The sequence below is a fragment of the Saccopteryx bilineata genome, chromosome 4 (genome assembly GCF_036850765.1).
Source record: "Saccopteryx bilineata isolate mSacBil1 chromosome 4, mSacBil1_pri_phased_curated, whole genome shotgun sequence".
Lineage (NCBI taxonomy): Eukaryota > Metazoa > Chordata > Mammalia > Chiroptera > Emballonuridae > Saccopteryx > Saccopteryx bilineata.
Window position 1 is genome coordinate 203,078,145 of NC_089493.1, and position 21,934 is coordinate 203,100,078.

General features: G+C 35.7%; 1 protein-coding gene and 1 pseudogene across 3 annotated transcripts in view; one reads left to right on the forward strand and one right to left on the reverse strand.

Moving 5' to 3' along the window:
* AP3B1 (adaptor related protein complex 3 subunit beta 1) overlaps window positions 1-21,934 on the reverse strand; it is a 318,239-nt gene that overhangs the window by 213,625 nt on the left and 82,680 nt on the right. For all 3 annotated transcript variants that reach the window (XM_066273625.1, XM_066273623.1, XM_066273626.1), the window contains one exon: window positions 18,187-18,369. In XM_066273625.1, the coding sequence (XP_066129722.1) occupies window positions 18,187-18,369 (183 nt within the window). The remainder of the gene's footprint in view (window positions 1-18,186; window positions 18,370-21,934) is intronic.
* Window positions 10,401-10,519, forward strand: LOC136336793 (U2 spliceosomal RNA; annotated as a pseudogene).

The following is a 21,934-nucleotide window of genomic DNA, read 5'->3' on the forward strand; positions in this document are numbered from 1 at the left end:
AACTGAGAAGAAAAGACTCTTGTACTAGTTGTAACAATTGTTACGAAGCCTTTAGATAGTATTTTAAATAAAGTCTTTATTCAGAGAATACTATGCATATAATTTTAATCATTTTAATAGTCTGGTTTCCTGATACAAAGATAATAAAGGTATAACTTAAAAAGAGGAGTATACTAAGAAATATCTTGCTGCTCTGTCAAGGGACAAGGAAATAGAAATTTGTTTTAGATGAGTTTGCATTGCATCAAGAAAGTAAAAAAAAAAAAAATCAATGATTATACATTGTTTTTATTAAGCCTAAAGAAATGAAGCATTATCATACTGGGGTTTCTTATGGATATTATTTAAAACATTTTATATTGTGGTTTATGTTGACAATTTTTCTAAACCCCTTTCCAATGTGGCTATTGCAAAAGGATGGAACCACTTGACAGAAATGTGACTGATATAAAAACCATTAATAAACCCATAAGACCTATTCTTTTGCACCTTGGAAAAATGGCTGGTTCTAAAGCTAGACAATTAAAATAAATCTAGAACATCACTATTTAAACAAATGCCCTTAGACTGAATCTGAAATTTTTCAGCAAAAAAATATTAGTAATATTAATTTATAACCCAAGAATAAATATTAGACTCCATCCTTATATAAATAAATGACAAAAATATAAATAAGTCAAGTCTTCCTTACAGAAGGACTCCACGTAAATCTGCTATCATCTGAATGCATACTAGAAGACTAAATATTTCTATGACACCATCAAATCTATAGTCCAAGTTGATGTGTATCTCAAATAATAGAAGTAAAGATTCATCCTAATGGAAAACTAGTAAATGACCCAAAAAGGAATCCTCATTACTGAGGACACAAATACATAAAATGTATGTAATAAAATTCATAAAATGAGTATAAAAAGCTGTATTTATAAATAAATGACTTATTAGTCTACATTTAAAATATCTGTGTGTTGACAAAGACTTGAATGTGGCAAGAGGTGAACACTCAATACAGTGTACAGAGGATGTGTTGTAAGAATTATGGACCTGAGACCTGTACAATTTTGTTAACCAGTGTCACCCCAATAAATTCAGTTTTTAAAAAAAAATGTGTGTATAAAATGAAGTTATATATAACAATAGACTACCCTGTCCATCTTTCTAAAATGTATGCATATAAGCTTAACCTAAAAAAAAAAAAAGAAGTTTTAGCCTGACCAGGCGGTGACACAGTGGATAGAGCATCGGACTGGGATGCAGAAGACGCAGGTTTTTGACCCCATGGTCGCCAGCTTGAGCACGGGCTCATCTGGCTTGAGCAAAGCTCACCAAATTGGACTCAGGGTCGCTGGCTTGAGCAAAGGGTTACTTGGTCTGCTGTAGCCCCATGGTCAAGGCACATATGAGAAATCAATCAATGAACAAATAAAGTACTACAACGAAAAATTGATGCTTCTCATCTCTCTCCCTTCCTGTCTGTCTATCCCTCTCTCTGACTCAATCTCTGTCTCTGTTAAAAAAAATAAAAAAAAATAAAAAAAAAGCTTTAATTCTCTCATTTGGAAAATAGAAACCAACTTATATTTGAGAAAGCTTTTTAGTTTCTTTAAAATGAAGATAGTACTTTAGAATTACATTTTGAGCCTGACCAGTGGGGGCACAGTACATTGAGTGTCAAGCCTGGGACACTGAGGACCCACATTTGAAACCCCAAGTTCAGTGGCTTGAGCGTGGGGTCACCAGGTTGAGCATGGGATCATAGACATGAGTCCATGGTCACTCACTCTGCTGAAGCCCTCCAGTCAAGGCACATCTGAGAAGCAATCAATGAACCAAAAAAAGTGATGCACCTAGACGTTGATGCTTCTCATCTCTCTCCCTTCCTGTCTCTATCTCTCAAACACATGCTTAAAAAAAAAAAGGAAAATAAAAAGAACACATTTTGAGTAGATATATAAATGAAATTATATAATATCTAGTATTTTATATGAAATCTAGGAATATAAGTGGGAAAAGGGTAGAATTAAAATTATAGCTAGGTGATGTGTATACAGCAATTCATCAGACTCTTAGCTCAATTTAGTGCAAGCTTAAATTTTTCCATTACTAAAAATTTAAACAGTGAGTCCCACTTCAATATCTATTATAAGGTACAGTAATTAAGACAGTGATGTTAGTGAAAGGACAGACTACTGGAACAAAATAGAGAACCACAAAATAGATTCCTATGAATATACAGTCAGCTTATTTTGATAAATGAGCAAAGGAAATAAAATAGAGAAAAGACAGTCTTTTCAAAAAATGGTGCAGGAACAAATGGGACATCTGCATGCAGAAAAAAATGAATGTAGACATAGACCTTAGAACCATCACAAAAACTCACTCAAAAAGATTTATAGATAAATAGATACCTTAAAAATATATTAAATTCTAGAAGATAACCTATCTGAAATCTAAATGACCTTGGCTGTAATGATGACTTTTAGATACAACACCAAGGACATGATCCATGAAAGAAATAATTGATAAGCAAAACTTAATTTTAAAAAAATGTCTGATGTGTGAAAGATAATATCTAAGACAAAGCCAATCTAAGCCGCAGACTTGGAGAAATATTTGGAAAAAACACATCTAATTAAGGGCATTTATGCAAAGAACTCTGAAAACTCATTAAGTAAACAACTCAATTAAAACACAGGCAAAAACTTGAATGGACAACTCTCCAAAGACATAGATGGCCAATAAGCATATGAAAAAATGCAACTTCAGCTGAAGTAATCTCTAATATTATGAAAGCACTTCCAAATATCTTATTGAATCCTTAAAACTACCCAATGAGGTAAGCAAAGCAGGGATTTACTATCTTTTTCAAAGAAGAATTAAATGAGTGCACATAGTTTGCATGAATTATCAAAAATCTCAACTTGTGCGTGAGGCGAGCAGAGCCGGAGACTAGACCAGAGGCTGAACTTGGGATCTGACAAGATGGCCGGGCTGTCCCGCAGGATTATCAAGGAAACCCAGCATCAGCTGGCAGAACCAGTTCCCGGCATTAAAGCAGAACCAGATGAGAGCAAGCCCGTTATTTTCATTTGTTCATTGCTAGCCCCCAGGATTCCCTCTTTTTTTTTTTTTTTTTTTTTTTTACAAGGACAGAGAGTCAGAGAGAGGGATAGACAGGGACAGACAGACAGGAACAGAGAAAGATGAGAAGCATCAATCATCAGGGTTTTTTTGTTGTTGTTGCGACACCCTAGTTGTTCATTGACTGCCCTCTCATATGTGCCTTGACCGCGGGCCTTCAGCAGATCCAGTAACCCCTTGCTTGAGCCAGCGATGTTGAGTCCAAGCTGGTGAGCCTTTTGCTCAAACCAGATGAGCCCGCACTCAAGCTGGCGACCTAGGGATCTTGAACCTGGGTCCTCTGCATCCCAGTCCAACACTCGATCCACTGCGCCACCACCTGGTCAGGCAGGATTCCCTCTTTGAGGGAGGGACTTTTAAACTTGAACAATTCCTTCCAGAAGAATACCCGAAGGCAGCACCTAAAGTACGTTTCATGACCAAAATTTATCATCCTAATGTAGACAAGTTGGGAAGTATACGTTTAGATATTTTGAAAGATAAGTGGTCCCCAGCACTGCAGATCTGCATGGTTCTGCTATCAATCCAGACTTTGTGAAGTGCTCCCAACCCAGATGACCCATTAGCAGTGGAAGACCAATGAAGCCCAGACCATAGAAACAGCTAGAGCATGGACTAGGCTATATGCCATGAATAATATTTAAATCAATCCGATCAAGTGTTCATCACTTCTCCTGTTCTGCCAACACTTCTTTGTTTGCATTTAATGGACACAGTCTTAGAAACATTACAGAATTAAAGCCCAGACATCTTCAGTCCTTTGGTGATTAAATGCACATTAGCAAATATTTGTCTTGTCCCGATTCACTGTAATAAAGCATGAGCAGAGGCTAGAAGTATCATCTGGATTGTTGTGAAACGTTCAAAAGCAGTGTGGCCCTCTCTGCTTTTATTCATTGCTCCCATCATGGTTTAAGTATAAAGCACTGTGAATGAAAGTAGTTGTCAGGGTTAGCTGCAGGGGTGTGGGTGTTTTTCTTTTTTTTTTTTTTTTTTTTGAGGGGGGAGGTAGTTTTATTTTAATTGTATGGGCTCCATTTCCCCTTTTTATGGTGATCTAATTGCATTGGTTAAAAGCAGCTAACCAATTCTTTAGAATATGCTCTCTAGCCAAGTCTAACTTTATTTAGACACAGATGACAAGCTTGATTGTTTGAACCAAAATGGGAACACTAAAGAAACATCGCGGCCCTCACTAATAACACTGTGACTTTGCTGTCAAATGTAGTATCCTCCCTTCAAGAAAAAGCTTGTGACCATTTTGTATGGCTTGTCTGGAAAGTTCTGTAAATCTTATGTTTTAGGAAAATATTTTTTGTTATTCTAAAAAAAAAATCTCAGAAATTAAAAATAGTGAGGCATGCATTTTACCTCAGGGACATTATTCTTCATCCTGTCATCTCTCCCTCTGGCAATTATAGTAGTTAAGAAAATGACATTTATGTATCTGCTTCCATTCAGAAATCCACAATAGTCTAGCATCATCTTAAGACCTGTACCAGGACAAGATCTCTATAGTCTGCTATGGCCACAGACTATTATATACTGCTTGCAGCTATACAGAGGAATACAATAAACTTTCTCTTACTGTCTCAGTCAGCTTGGGCAACTATAACAAAACACCATAGGCTGGGTGGCTTGAACAACAGACATTTTATTTGTTCTGGATACTGGGAAATCTAAAATCAAGAAGCCTGCAGATCTGGTTCCTGCTGAGAACCTACTGCCTCCTGGCTTGCAGATGGCTGGCTGCCTTCTTGTTCTGTCTTCACATGGCGGAAGCAAGCGCCCCAGTGTCTCCTCTTATATAAGGGCACTATTCCCATGAAGAGGACCTCACATGTTAACTTCATCTAGACCGAACTACCTCCCCAAATCCCCAACCCCAAATGTCATCACATCAGGAGTGAAGGTTTCAATGTATGGATTTCAGTAGACACATTTAGTATATAGAGACCACAGCAAGATAGTGGTGGTACATCTGACACTGGGCTAGGTATCTGACAAAAGTAGGTAGGTGGTTAGCATTACCTTAGTTAAAACAGCTCTTCAGTATGAATAGCATACCTTTATCAGAGAAATACATTCAACAGAAAAGTAGGTCATATGCAATAAAATTTCCAATTTAGTATAAACTTCAAAGAAAAAGAAGTCTCTTCCCCCCACTCGCCAAACTAGGTTTATGTAAAACAATCCCAGGATATAAACATTGGCTTGAGACATTTTTCCCTTCTGTGAGATAAGTACTATGCTCTTCACTTCACATGTTTTACACCACAGCCCAGTGCCCACTGTCCTGCACAGGAGCAAGTGTGGGTTTGAGGACCACTGCACACTGACTCTCCCCCAATACATCACAATCACAGAAACACCTGTGCCCAGTAGCTCTGTGTTGAGCCACTATGAAAATTCACAGTGTTCATTTGCCCACCATAATTCTTATTTCTTATGACTGTATATGTTCAGCTTCAGAATATAAAAAACAAGTTTTCTGAATGTAGGAGTTTCCAAACTATCATTACTAAGAAATCTGGAGGATCTGCAAAGAGCATTTTTCCAAATTTCTGTGAAATAAAAGATATTCATAACACATGTTGAACTCAGGCCTAAAGGTTCCAAGACACCAGAAAGAAGGGCTCCTATTATTTGAAAATTAGTTTCAATCTAATAATGAAAAATAAATAATTGCTTTTTGTTAAACAGAATGCATGCTAAAGTGGTTCTCAGTCATAAATTATGAGATATAAAAAAAATATTCTAAGTAGAACTATCATGATTCCTCATGTATTCATTTCCTCCTTGTCTTAACCTTTGAAATAATTAGATAAGAGAAGGTAAAAATCTCTATTAAAGTGAAACTGGTGCTCTGGGTGGCTGGCTGGCTCAGTGGTAGAGCATTGATCCAGCATGTGGAAGTCCCAGGTTCGATCCCTGGCCAGGGTACATAGGAGAAGTGCTCATCTGCTTCTCCACCCTTATCCCTCTCCTTTCTCTCTGTGTCTCTCTCTTCTCCTCCCGCAGTCAAGGATCCATTGGAGCAAAGTTGGCCCGGCCACTGAAGATGGCTCCATGGCCTCCACTTCTGCCTCAGGCACTGGAATGGCTCCAGTTACAATGGAGCATCGGCCCTTGGTAGGCTTGCCGAGTGGATCCTGGTCAGGTGTATGCAGGAGTCTATCTCTCTGCCTCCCTGCTTCTCACTTCAGAAAAATACAAAAAATGTGAAATTGGTAAATGTAATTCTCTTTTAGGACATTTAAAAAAAAGGTTATAGGGCCTGACCAGGTGGTGGCACAGTGGATAAAGTGTCAGACTGGGATGCAGAGGACCCAGGTTTGAAACCCCAAGGTCGTCAGCTTGAGCACAGGCTCACCAGCTTGAGCGCGGGATCATAGACATGACCCCAGGGTCTCTGGCTTGAGCCCAAGGTTGCTGGCTTGAGCAAGAGGCACTCGCTCTGCTGTAGCCCCAAGGTCAAGGCACATACAAGAAAGCAATCAATGAACAACTAAGGATCCACAACAAAGAACTGATGCTTCTTATCTCTCTCCCTTCCTGTTTGCCCCTATCTGTCCCTCTCTCTGTCTGTCACTCACATGCACACACAAAGGTTATAGGGTTATATAGCAGAGGTTTTGAAATATTTGTATGCATTTGTGTACAAGAGGAGAACTCAGTAAAGTTTTTGGTTTTTATTATTTTAATCTTATGAGAACTCTAATACTTAAGAAAAAAATCTGTACTCTAGATGAAATGAGGTAGGAAATTAAGTCTCCAAGAAAAATCAATTTAAAAATATTTAAAGCAAAAAAAAATGCTAAAGCAAAAAAATCTAGGTTATAAGAAAATGCTTTTATATAAGATATAAAATTTTATAAGGATCCTTTATTCTTCTGTAATTTCAAAATGTTCATACATTTGAATTAAGTGATACCTTTGATTCACTAGAATTATATAAACAAGTTGTTTTAAAAATATGAAGATAACCAGTAAAAGATAAAAAGAGTCAGTACTACGTTTACAGAATAGCACAAGAAAGTAAAAAACAGAAGGCAATTCCACTCCTATAAAGTGGAATTGTCTATACAAAGACTTTTGGAACTGGAGGTGAAGGTTATAACTCCATGTGTACAAAAAAGTTCAGAGTTCAAACATAAGCAAGTGAAATCTGTGACTGCCAGAGACAAATAAAAAAAAAAAGGAAGAGAGGGCCCTGGCCAGTTGGCTCAGTGGTAGAGCGTCGACCTGGCGTGCAGAAGTCCCGGGTTTGATTCCCGCCAGGGCACACACGAGAAGCGCCCATCTGCTTCTCCACCCCTCCCCCTCTCCTTCCTCTCTGTCTCTCTCTTCTCCTCCCGCAGCCGAGGCTCCATTGGAGCAAAGATGGCCCGGGCGCTGGGGGTGGCTCCTTGGCCTCTGCCCCAGGCACTAGAGTGGCTCTGGTTGCAACAGAGCAATGCCCCGGAGGGGCAGAGCATCGCCCCCTGGTGGGCAGAGCATCACCCCTGGTGGGCGTGCCGGGTGGATCCCGGTCGGCGCATGCGGGGACTCTGTCTGACTGTTTCTCCCCATTTCCAGCTTCAGAAAAATACAAAAGAAAAAAAGAAAAAAAGGAAGAGAGGAAGAAAGGAAAGGAGAAAGGGAGGGAGGGAAGGCAAGGAGGAGAAGAAGGGAGAAAAGAAGAAAGGAAGGGGGAAAGGAAGGAAGGGAGGAAGGGTGGGAGGGAGGAAAGGACAAAGCAAGAGAGAGAGAGAAAGGTTACAGAAACTATGTTAAAGAAATTAAAAAGGGTAATTTATAATATTTACCCAATATATACCATTTGCTTATTCTTTATTCCATTATACAGTTACAAATTACCATCTATTATCATTTCAATCTAAACCATTTCTTGTATTTTTTCTAAAACAGTTCTCCTATGTATAAATTTTTAAAGTTTGTTCATCTGAAAATGTTTTCATTCCACCTTTATTTTTTACTTTAAGTATTTTATTTTATTTTGAGACACAGGGACAGACAGGAAGGGAAGATGAGAGGCATCAACTCATAGTTGCAGCACTTCAGTTGTCACGGATTGCTTTGCATACATACTTTTGGGGGCGGGAGGATCCACCTGAGCCAGTGACCCCTTGCTCAAACAAGTAACCTTGGGCTCCAGCCAGAGACCACGGAATCCTGTCTATGATCCCATGTTCAAGCCAGCAAACCTGTACTCAAGCCAATGATCTCAGGGTTTCCTCAGCATCCCAGGCCAGCACTCTATCCACTGTGCCACCATCTTGCCAGGCTCCACCTTTATTTTTAAAGATGGTTTGGTTCAATATATTCTTTATTGACAGTTTTTTGTTTCTTTCAACAGTGGAAAGGTGATATCCAGTTCTAATCAGCAGTTAGTCATTACCACTGTTCCTTTCTATATGATACATTATCTCTATTTTTTAAGTTTTCTTACTTGATTTCAGAAGTTTGACTATGGTATACATAGGTGTGATTTCACTTATTTTTGCTTGGGAGTTTATTGAGTTCCTGGATCTATATGCTTGTTTCGTTGATTTTCTCAAACTAAATTTAAATATTTTTTAGCTTTATTGCTCCACATATTTTTTCTGTTCCATTTACTCCTTCTTCTCTTTTGGGGACTTCAGTTATAAGTATTTCATTCTGTTTGATAATGTTCCACTTGGTTCTAAGGTTGTTCACTTTCTTTGTTGTTGTTGTTTTTGCCTGTTATTCATATTGAGTAATTTCTACTGATCTTTGTTAAGGCTTCTTGACTCTTTAACAGTCCCCTTTTGGCTGTTAAACCCAGTTAGTATATTTTTTCATTTAATCATTTTATTTTTAGCCCTAGAATTTCTATTTGGTTCTTTTTATTATTATTAAGTGAGAGGAGGGGAGGCAGAGACAGACAGACTCCCACATGCACCCTGACCAGGATCCACTTGGAAAACCCCATACCAGGCAATGCTCTGCCCATCTGGGGCATTGCTCCATTGCTCTGCAACCAAGCTATTCTTAGTGCCCAAGGCGGAGGCCATGGAGCCATTCTCAGCACCACGGGACCAAATCCCTGAAACGAATAGAGCCATGGTTATAGGAGGGGAGAGAAAGAGAAAGGAAGGAAGGAAAGAAGGGAGGGAGGGAGACGAAACCTTCCTTAATAAGGGAGGGAGGGAGGGAGGGGGGGTGTGGAAGGAAGGAAGGAAGGAAGGAAGGAAGGAAGGAAGGAAGGAAGGAAGGAAGGAAGGGAAGAAAACAAAAACCTTCCTTAATCTCATATCCATGATTCCAGCTACCATCCATAGACAGCAAGAGAAAGAGAGCGAAGGAGAAGGGTTGAGAAGCAGATGGGCACTTCTCCTGAGTGCCCTGACCAGGAATCAAACCTGGGACAACGACAAGCCGGGCTGACACTCTACCACTAAGCCAACCAGCCAGGGCCTATTTGGTTCTTTCTTACATCATTTTCCTGTTAAGATTCCTCATCTATTAATTCAATACAACTATGTATACTGCTTTTAATATTTTTGCCATACCTATATAGATACAAATATAGATATCGATATATATAAAATACCTGCTGTATGTCTGATAATTGCTTCTTCTTCAATATCTGGAGCTTACTTTCTGTTACTTGCATTTTCTCTTGAGCATCAGTTATTGCTCTGTTTTTAATGGCCACTAATTTTTTTTTAATTGTATTCTGGATATCATCAGTCACACTCTATAAAATTCTTATGCTACATTTCCCTGAAGTATATTCATATTTGTTATAACAGGCCTTGTAATGGTGTCAAACTCCAAGCTCTGTCTGTCCTACTTTGGCCAGCAAGTGAAATTTCCACTTAGTTCTTTTACCTTCCAGTTGCTGCCTTTTTGCTAAACTCACTGCAGCCTTCCCCACACATGCATGTTTACTGGTTAGCCAAGGATTCGGATGGTGTTTACATCATTTACAGGGGTTTCCTCCTTTAGTGATTCCTCCACCCTTCTGAAACTTCCCCCAAGTTCCAATACCAATACTTTTTAGGCATTCTGTCAGCTGTAAATTTAGTATTCTGATACCTGGTTAAGCAAGACTGTGATTTTTACCATGTATTATATGGGACTGGGCAGAAGGTACCCTTAGCCAAAAAGCTACAAATTCACAAATTTCACACCTTCAAATTCTAGTCTTTCACGTGTAGACTCCTCACTAGTTTTTGTCTACATTTCACTGTCCTAGCGCCCTTAGTTTGCTGTTTCTAAAAGCATTTTGAATCGCTTCTCGGCCTTTTGGCTAAGATCAAGTGTAGTATCTGCTCTTATCAGTTTAAAATCATTTTGAGAGCTTTCCATTAGTAGGGGCTGAAATATAAATTCATGAAGCACAATCTCAGCCTTAGGTCAAATGTCTTCATGCAGCCCTGGCTGGTGGCTCAGTAGGCAGAGTGTCAGCCCGGCATATGGAAGTCCTGGGTTCAATTCCCAGTCAGAGCATACAGGAGAAGTTACCATCTGCTTCTCCCCTCTTCCCTCTCCCCCACCTCTCCCTCTTCCCCTCTTAAAGCCAGTGGCTCAAGTGTTTCAAGCGTGGCCCCAGGTACTGAGGATAGCTCAACTGGGGCACATAAGCCTCAGGCACTAAACCTAACTCAATACTCGAGCATCCGCCTCTGATGGGATTGCCAAGTGGATCCTTGTCGGGGCATGCAAGGAGTCTGCCTCATAATCTCCCCTCCTCTCATCTAAAAAAAGTAAAATTAAAAAAAAAAAGTCTTCACGCCTTTTTTAGTTCATTCCATTCCCAGAGTATGGCTTTATTTTCATGTTTGCAAAATGGCTACTGTACCTTTAATCATCACATATACACTACAGGAAGGAATAATAAAAAAAGGCAAAATAATGTATTTGAAGTAAAGCTGTCAGAAAAAAAAATTTTTTCACAGAATCCCAATCAGAATATTTCCACAAAAACTGTTTCTTACAGCCCTGTAGAATTATTTAACCTTTTTAAAAACCATGTACATGTTACTTGGATAAAATATAAAATATTTTTTAAAAAGAACTTCTGAATTAAGAAAATTCCAATTAAAAATAAATTAAGAAGAAAAAGAATAATGTCTATAAAATGAAAGTTTTATAACTAATGGATGAAGGGGAGACTTCATTTCAACAACACATGATACCCAGTTTCCCATTAAACTGTGCATTGATCCTTCATCAACAGTTGACTGAAAGAACGCACAAAAACTTTTTTATTCACATTGTAGATCAGAGGTTGGGAACCTTTTTGGCTGAGAGAGTCATGAACGCCACATATTTTAAAATGTAATTCCGTGAGAGCCATACAACGACCCGTGTATGTTATGCATTATCCAATAAAAATTTGGTGTTGTCCCAGAGGACAGCTGTGATTGGCTCCAGCCACCTGCAACCATGAACATGAGCGGTAGGAAATTAATGAATTGTAATACATGAGAATGTTTTATATTTTTCACATTATTATATTTTTTATTAAAGATTGTCTGAGAGCCAGATGCAGCCATCAAAAGAGCCACATCTGGCTCGCGAGCCATCCATTTCCAACCCCTGTTGTAAAGCATGGATCTACCACAACTCCTCACTATTTAGTTTTTCTAAAAGTTCCACAGAAAAATAAGATTAAAAAAATAGTGCATTAGTAAATACAAAATTTACAAAGAAAATTAAATTTCAACAAAAAAAGATCTCTAACATTTAGGTCCTAAGACAGAACCTAAATGTGGAGTTTGGAACCCTTTCCCAAAGTACCTTTGTATTTTCAAAAAATTATAATCAAGAATTATATGTAGCCCTGGCCAGTTGGCTCAGTGGTAGAGCGTTGGCCTGGCATGCAGGAGTCCGGGGTTTGATTCCCGGCCAGGGCACACAGGAGAAGCGCCCATCTGCTTCTCCACCCCTCCCCCTCTCCTTCCTCTCTGTCTCTCTCTTCCCCTCCCGCAGCCAAGGTTCCATTGGAGCAAAGTTGGCCCGGGTGCTGAGGATGGCTCTATTGCGTCTGCCTCAGGCGTTAGAATGTCTCTGGTTGCAACAGAGCATCGCCCCAGATGGGCAGAGCATCACCCCCTGGTGGGCATGCCAGGTGGAATCCAGTCAGGCGCATGCGGGAGTCTGTCTGACTGCCTCCTTGTTTCCAACTTCAGAAAAATACAAGAAAAAAAAAAAAAAGAAAGAATTATATCTAGTGTATGAATTTTGTGTTCTGATGAGTTTGTATTTTATAGCTATCCCTAAAAAGTTTAGAGAACTTATCTTAAAAATACTTTAAAAAAATTTTAATCTTGGAACTTTCTTACAACTATATAAAATTTTGTAATGGAATTACTGATATATTGAGAAACGTAAAAGTAGATTAGTCACTCCAAATTTCAAAAGGTATACAGACCGTCAGAATTATTTTACCTGGATTCATATGCAAAAAAGAACAGTGACTATAAAGAATTTCAAGTAGTTAAGTAAAATATTTTGATATCTCTTGCAAAACTGTCATCTCCTTAAGAAAGTTCAACTTTGAAAAAGCTAGATTAATAAAATTAGAGTCATTTCTGTCAGGCCCTAGTGTCAAGGTTTTATTTTAGTTTAAAATTAATAAATAAAGCCACCAAAGGGGTTTATTTTAAAATCACTTAGAATTTACTTGGTGTTTTATAGCACTTTTTAAAGTCCCTTACTTCTAAAAAAGCAGCTTTAATCTTAGAGACTTACTTTGTGCTTCAAGTAGTCTCCCATAATAGGCTTGAATGACACAAAGAAAATATTTAGGTAATTCTATATCCTTGAAAATTATATAAACTTGACCTAGAATAAAAAAAAACAAAGAAACTCATGTGGACTGCAAAGAGTAGGGTAAATTTAAGAAAATAAAAATGCAAATATGCATTTTTTGCAATCTCTTGAATTTATTAACCTAAAAGGTTTAATTTCCATTTTCCTGCATCAGCTTTATTTATAAAATGTCGTGCCCTATAAATACACTGTTATTTTCTATAGTCAAGTACCCTCTTAACAAATCTTCTCATTAATATGTAAATTTAAAGTCAATTGGTCTTCTCCCTGACAGCCCCTGAATTCCTAGTGCACTGTATAATCAGCTTTGACTTGGCATCCACTATTTATCATCAAAGATGTCAGTTAGAAAAATTATAGAAAATGCACTACAATTGATATGACTGCAATTTACTTTGTCAATACTTAATTGTACCTCAAATCATACATTTACATATAAACAGCCAAAATAAACTAAATTAAAAATCTCTTCTGCCCCTGAAGAAATCTGTTTGTATATGATGTGTTCATTTGATAACTTATTGACAAAAGCATGTACATCAGTTCATCTCAAAAAGTATTTCTACTAATTTTTATTTCCTCAAAAAGCAATTTTACTACCCTTTAAGCCCATAAACACAAACAAATGTTCTTGATAGATATATGAATTTACCAGAACTTCCAACTGCCCTTTGGTTGTTCTGCCTGACTGCCTGACCTCACACTTACTTACTGGACAATCGCCCCTGAGCAGAAGAGTTGCAGGAAGATGGTCAACCTGCCACAAGAAGGAGCATTCCAGGAAGCCGAAACCATCAAACTTGGTATGTAAAAGAGAACATACCAGAAGTTCTGACTCAGTATCTCCTCAGGATCTCCCAAACACTATATAATTCACCCCTAGTCTGTACTGGTGCCCTTCTCCCTGGAGAAGTGCCTGGCAGGGTTCCTTTCTTCCTTACAATAAAGCCTGTTAACTCTGGTCTTTTCAGACTCCCCTGGATTCCAAGGTTTTAAAGAAGTCAATGAGAAACATTTTCTTTCTTTCTGAAAAGCAAATGTAATTATGGTTGTTAACCGGTAGCAATGCCTGAGTACTATGGATGGGGAGGAGGTTTCAAAATTAGCTTCAACTGGAACAGAATAAACAAACACACAGAAACTTATTAAGGAAAGCACAAGGATACATTAATTTAAAAATTATGGGGTAATAGAATATAAAGAAAAGAATGTTGACCTAGGCATTCGATTACTCTGTTTATATTTCTGGCTCCACCTTCTAAAAGCAATATTGTCTTACATGAGTCAATAAAAACTATATGCCTCAGTTTCTTCATCTACAAAATGGATATAAAATACTACATAGGAAAGTACAGCAAACATTGCTAACTACAAAGTATCAACAGTATTATTTTTCACATTTTCTCTTAGTATTGAGAAGGAAACTTCTTAATGTCAACAAATTTGCTATTTTAGGCACTTCTTTATTTTATATAATTTTAGTCAACAGATTGGTTTAGTGATACTGTTTTCATACATCCAAATTCATTCACTTCAAGACAAATGGCCCTTTATATAAAATAGTGATGTTCACATAGCATTTATACAAGTGACTTATGCCTCTTAATGAAAAGGGGGTGGGGATACTATAATGAACAAACACTGTGATAAGGTACCAAAGAACTGTAAAACTTAGTATTGGCAACGCCATTTTACAAAGGAAAAGTCAGGCTTCTTGCCCCCACCTTTTTGTGGAGAGTGGAGGGAGAAGAATGTGGGAGCTTCCTGGCTTACAGGGACAATTGGGTCATCTAGTCATAAATTAACTACAGTTCTTTGGAAGGACTGAGGCCACTACTTGCTAGACAACAAAATAGACAAAGGTTATCTGAAAACTTCCTCTTCCCCTTCAATAAGATCCTTCAGGAGACAATGTTTACATATCCTACACTGATTCTAACTCTTCCTCCCCTCCTGGAGTCCTGAGAGTGACTATATCTAGACAAAGGGATCACGAGCCCACTCCCCCTTGCTTGAAAAACCTGCATCCTGGAACTATTTCCTTATCCTAAGCTAAAACTTTTCACTGTGTGGCAATGACCCTAGAAGATTTGGAAATGTCTTTGATATGTAATACATTTATGGCTACTGTGTTAATATGTAAAATGACATTTATCACTGTTGTGTTACCTTGTAAATTTTAATATGTAGGAATGTTTTTTCTTTTAATAGATCCTATAGATAAATATAAGCTTGTTGGTAATTGACTATTGTGTCATGGTCCCTCTCTTTTTCCTGCAACCTGTATGTGATCAAGTCTATATAACTAGCCTCAGAGCTATATTCGAGGCTGCATGATTTGGGTTAGCTATACCCCATGTAAGTCATATGTACTTGGCTTATTAATAAATCTCTTAAAATTTCTTCTGTATCCTGCCTTGGTGTATCTACGTAACCCGCAGAATTAAGGTAATCTAGTTAATAACAACACTTGTCTATTCTGCTAATATCATGAAAAAAACATATTCAAGTGTTGATATAAAAGGATAAAAAAGGGTCTGACCTGTGGTGGCGCAGTGGATAAAGCGTCAATCTGGAAACACTGAGGTTGCCGGTTCAAAACCCTGGCTTGCCTGGTCAAGGCACATATGGGAGGTGATGCTTCCTGCTCCTCCCCCTTCTCTCTCTCTCATTCTCTCTCTCATTCTCTCTCTCTCTCGCCCCCCCTTCTCTCTAAAATGAATAAATAATAAAAAAATTTTAAAAAAAGGATAAAAAAGAATGGTAACAATTCAGTACTTTGCTAAAATAGTCACACTTTATCTTTCCATTCTATAATTTTCTTTAACAGTTCTTTTCTTCATGGCACGCTTTTTACAACATGAAAAGTGGAAAATCAAAGTAGATATAAATGCCAAATACTTCTCAGTTGCTTCCAGGTATGGTCAAACGTTGCTTTATAATTCAGTTTGCCAACTGTTAAAGTTAAGATTACCACATGTAATCCTAAAAAGTTGGATGCAACTTAAAGTCTTCAAGACTAAAAGTCACTGGACTGCTCACTTAGAAGTTTCTCTGTAAAATGGAATGGTAACTAGCCACAGAGAAAGTATGAAATGGGTTCAGTGAAACTGACATGGTCTAAAGATGATAATCCATTTGAACTTTAATTCTGTAAAATGTATTTGAACTGAAAATCTGATATCTTTGACAACCGCTTACTTTTAATACTATAGTAATGGTTGACCTTTCAAATCTTTTCCACTGGTACTGAACAGAACATTTATCTATCCAAAGAGACACTAGCTTGTTTCTTGATTATTTTGGCATCAACTGATATCATTTTGAAACCTAATGAACAAAATACACTGATGAACAAAACAGAATCAGTTGACACAGAAAACAGACCAATAGTCATCAGAAGGAAGGGGGTTGGGGACTGAATAAAAGAAGGTGAGGGGATTAAGTAAAAAAATATATATATATACGTATTATATATTATATTTATATATGTTATATATATATTATATATCACATAGACACAGACAACAGTGTGGTGATAGCCACAGGAAAAAGGGGATAGGGACAAGTAGAAGTAGACAAAAAGAGGATAAAAAAAGTACAAAAAGAGACTTTATTTTGGGTGATGGGTTCACAATACACTATGCAAATGATGTTTTGTTGAGTTGTACACTTGCAACCTGTATGGTTTTGTGAACCAGTCACTCCCAATAAATTCAATAAAAATCAATAAACTAATTAATAAAGTGACATGTGTTACCCAAAGTAACATTTATAAAGACTAGAACTGAACTTAAATGGTTAACAGTAATTGCCTCTAAAAGGTCTACCAAGAACGTTATGAAAAGGAAGACATTGATTTCACCATGTACTTGAAATGTTTCGATAATTTTGTTAAGAAAACATATTATACTTAGCTAAACCTTTACACAGCTTTTATTTTACTGGGTTTTTTTTTTTTCTTTTCTTTTCTTTTAGCCAAAAAATCGTTCTCAAAGAAAATCATATGCAAAACTGCTCTTGAAAGCCAGGCAACAGCAGCGGCCGGGTCCGGCACACTGCAGCCTGGAGCAGCCACCTGGCTGCCCCCGCGGCAGTGCTGCAGCCTCCTGAGGGCAGAGGGGCACACTTGAAAACTACTGTATTCGCCTATTAACCACATCATTTAGAATAAAACCTAGGTCAAATGGCAAATAAGTGGCAAAAATAAATTATTTAGCCCTAATTTCGGTGTACCAGGACAATATTCAGAGTTCATCTCATCCTTGTAATTATTAAGCTTCATAGATTTCACATGTAAAAATAAAGCCTGTATACAACCCCTGTATTTCCAATTTTCAGTCAAAAGAATAAATACATATGGTAATTTAAAACTTTTGTTTTGCAAATAGCTTTAAAGATGTATTTTATCTAAAATGAGATGAAAACTCATGAAACAAAAACACAAATAGATATATAAAATACAAAGACAGATTAAAAAGTTCATTACATATTTTTAGAAGATATGGTAAGGAATGTATATATTTTAACTACAATTTCTACATAATGACAGAAATCAAAGGGTAATTTGCATAAAGACACTAAAAATAATTTAACGGTGAATAAAAGGTAAAATAAAAACTTTCATTAAATGGTGACAGTTGGCTAGATAAGGCAAAATTACCTATAACCTACACGACAGAAAGAAAAAAAAATACCTGAATAGCATTCTGGAAAGGAACTGGCTGAAATCAAAGAACTAGCTATTAGCAACAAAATGTCTTATCAAAGTTGCTATTTTCATGAAAGAGCCAACACATCTACAGCATGGACATGTTACTTAATCTAGCATAAGTGCCATAAAAAGTTTTAATTTGCTCAATGATAAAATAACTTTACAAAATAAAAGCACAGATGGCTAGTAAAACTGCATCAATTTAAGAGCCCTATGTGGCACAAGACTTTTATATAAGAAAACTCAAAACATACTTTGATTTTTAAGTAAAATAACCTAGATTTTATATCAATCATTGCCAAAACAATAACCAATTATCCTTGCATTTATATTGTTTTCCTGCTTTCCAAAAGAACATGAGAAAAATGAGATCTTTAATACATAGGTTCTTATATTTTTCACTCTTAATTTTTGTACACATATTTATATTTTTATTAAATTTATTGGGGCGACATTATACACATTTTTAAAACTCAACTATTTTCTTGGTATATTTTAAAAGTGGAATACTATTCAGTACTTACCTCTCTCCAAGGACTGACAAACTGTGTGCGAGCATATCGAGTTAGCATGTGGATGATAACGACCTGTCCCCACTCTTCCACATCAACTAGTAAATTACATAGCTTGCGGTAATTCTTGTGTATCAAATCTATTCTATCCGGGCATACTTCTTCAAAAGCCATCACAACACTTCCAGCTACTAGCTAGAAAAGAAAGAAATATTAACTCATTAAAAAAAGTTTCCCCTTCATCAAATATTCTACACAGGCATTAAGAGGCAATCAGTGTTATGACAATCAGTATTTAAAGTATTCACTCATTTAATTAATAAATGATTACAAATGTTTAAATACAAATTTTAAAGTGCCACTCCCTCAAAGAATAATTTTAAGAGCTGTAATATGTCTACAAAGTTAGCATTTTTCTAAAGTATTAGTATCAGAAACTCAGGTAATTTCTTATTTCACCAGGTTACATTTCTATAAAATATTCATACATGAATTAAATATATTCATCATGTACATTTTTCATTGTTAGAGCTAACCTATATTCTAATATATAGATTCATTATTTAATATATGACAATATTCAGAAAAAGAATCAAGACAATAAGGACCACATCATGTCAGTTTACAATGAGAATGACAATAATTTCACAATGAATTTATCTTAAAATGTATGTAAGAAATTCATAAATATTTTTGAATCAAAAACACTTTACTATCTTAAACATTTTAACCCACCTGTTTTTGCTAATATAATTTATTTTCAAAGAAAACATAGGCTAAAATGTTAGTACACTTTTATCATTTATGTAACAATGTGCATAAGTTGAAATAATGTATTACCAACAAAAGACAGCTTTCTCAGAGAGTAATTAATGAACCATAAACACTATTTTTGAATTCTCATGATTTCACAAAGTTGTAAAATCAAGCTTTCTTTGGCATTAAGGTACAAGCTAAGCAAAATATACAATATACAAATATTTCTATATATGTGCCACTGATACATGTACAGTTAGCTAACAATATAAAATGGTTTTGAAAAAATAAATTAATATCTTATTCTTTCTGAACACTAGGGATCTTCATTTTCAGGTTCTAAAATTTCCCCAATGACTTAAAATAAGCAATTAAATAGAAATAGAACTTACTGAAATGGTACTTTTTGAAAAATATTAGATACAATGATATTCGTATTTTTAATGTTTGTCCCTCTATTTGGCTGACATTTAGGTTATTAATATGCAACCAATAATACAATTGAAAGAAAACAGCTCAGAATATAGACTTGCTATTATGCTAAACAAGTTTCATTCCTGTGGGGATTTTATGAATTACCGATCAGTATAAACGTGAAGCTGCATTTATTGACTCCAGCCCTGCCCATGTACTGATGCCTGCTGGTCTCAGCATGTATGCATCTCAATAGAAAAAGTAAAGAATTGATTATTTGTGTGAAATAAGTAAAAATGTATTATATATATAATTTTCTATTTGCTACTGATAGGGAAAGGAAGTTTGTGTTTTCAACTTTATATTTTGATATCTTCTGCATGAACCACTGTTTAAAAATTATATTCTGTGATAATCATATTTCAAAAGGACAGAATTAGTATTATATAAAAATCTCTTAGAACAATTAAGTTATGGCATCAAACCATAGAATAACATAGTAATTATGAAATATAACTATACTTATATACATTTTATATATCAATCTAGATGTTCAAGTATAAAAATAAATACTACTTAGAATAAAATAATACATGGAACTAAAACAGTAATTCCAAAAAATTTAAATTTAAGAAATATTATGTAAAATCCTTATTTTGCCTAAGCCTAGAGATTATTTCAAACTGTTTAACTGATACCAAACAATTAAAAAAAATTAGTTACCACATGGTATTAAATTTATTAAACCAGGAGTTATAGATACAAAATAATTCTTAAGTACTAACAAAGAATATGAAAAAATATTAATAATTACCTAAGTACAAATAAAGATTAAGGAAACAAATAAATAGGAAGAATGTGGAAAAAAGTACCTTCACAAACTAAAACAAACTGTTTCAAATATTTCGTTGGTGTCAACAAACTTACCCTAGGCTAAAACACTACCAAAGGAATTGATCATTTTAGTCTGTTAAATGTTCAATATTCTATAAAATCCCCAGAATTAAAGTGAAATTATCTACTCAGATTTTAAAACCGAACATATCAGTTTCCCAAAAAAAGATAGTTACTTTCCATCTTACTGTGTCAACAGTAGCTTTTCATATAAGGAGAAAAATAAATCACTCCAACAAAGCTAGCAATGAGCTCATCAAATTCAAATGCAGTTTTCCATTTATGTATTTTTTATATTAAAGCAATATAATGGTTCATTTATCTTCCCTTGGTTGCCAAGTTTTTCTGTGCTGTTGCTATGAACTTCAACCATTAGCTGTGCTCCAAGGTAAACTACATGAACCATCAACAAAAGTGACAGCCCATCTACAGAGTTCATATTTTCTCCAGATTATCTATGCTAGTTGACAAGCTGGTAATGAAAAAAATCACACTAAGCAAATGGTTCCACTAATAACAATAAATTTTCTATAAAATTATGAAGGGTACAAAATGTTTCCTTGAATCTATTTTGTCATGAATTCTAATTAACGTTGCAAAAACCTGAGAGTGCTGGGTCATCACAAGAAGTGCATCAAGGTTTGATTGATAATATGGTATAAGTTGGCCAATGCTGCCAAGATTTTCTTCTCTTAAATTAATGGCCATCCAAACTGCCCTAATCATACAGCCCAAATGATATTCCCCTTCTTATTTCAATTTTCTTGAGGCATGGAAAATGGGAAAGATCAGCCATTTATCTTCTAATAGCTGGATAATAGATCTGTCACAACAAAACATCTGTACAAACTCAGAGGTGAGTTTTGCCCACAACACTGAGGCTTTTAACAACATTAAATCAGTAACTTATACAATGGTCTTACTCAACAGCTTAGTTATGAACTACCAATATATTCATTAACCATCAAATTGCAGCTAAATTGAGAGAAAAATTTCTCATGAAAAAATATAAACAAACAACTTGGTTTTTCGTAGTCATAGACCAAATTTGTTTTCCTTAGAGACTGTTTTCTATGAGAAAGTTAAATGACATCAAAAGGATTTCTTTAAAAGTAAACTAAAAATAAATAAATACTGGCTTGCTTTTAAGGTGTTCTAAGTAAAAAAGACACTGTCCACTGTTACGCTTAAATTGCTCAAATATGGATTTCTACATTAAAAAAGAAAAAGTGTTCCAAATTTAAGAAATAAATCAATAACTGAACATTAGAAAAGTTTGGAGTAAAGAAGTATTCAGAATATGTTAAACAGAGAAAATAAGATACAATGGTAAATCTAGGAATATAAAATAAATTATATAAAGGAAACTTGTAATAATTGATTGGGATGGTAAAATGTAGATAAAATATTCCCTTTTCATTTCATTGACAATAGTTCTGAGATTTCTATTAATAGCTCTTAAATTTTACAGATATATTCAGACAACAGTTACTTAAGTAACATTAAAATGCTAAACATAAGGAGTTATATTACCATAACTATAATCCCAAATCTAAAGTGATTTTTTTTGTGGAAGCACTAGTCTTTCTCTAATAAAAGGGAAAAGGCATTCTATTATATTTTAATATGTTTATATTCCACCTTTCCTTAAAATGTAATAGATAAAACTAGTTTTCTTTGAGATCTCAACTGTAAG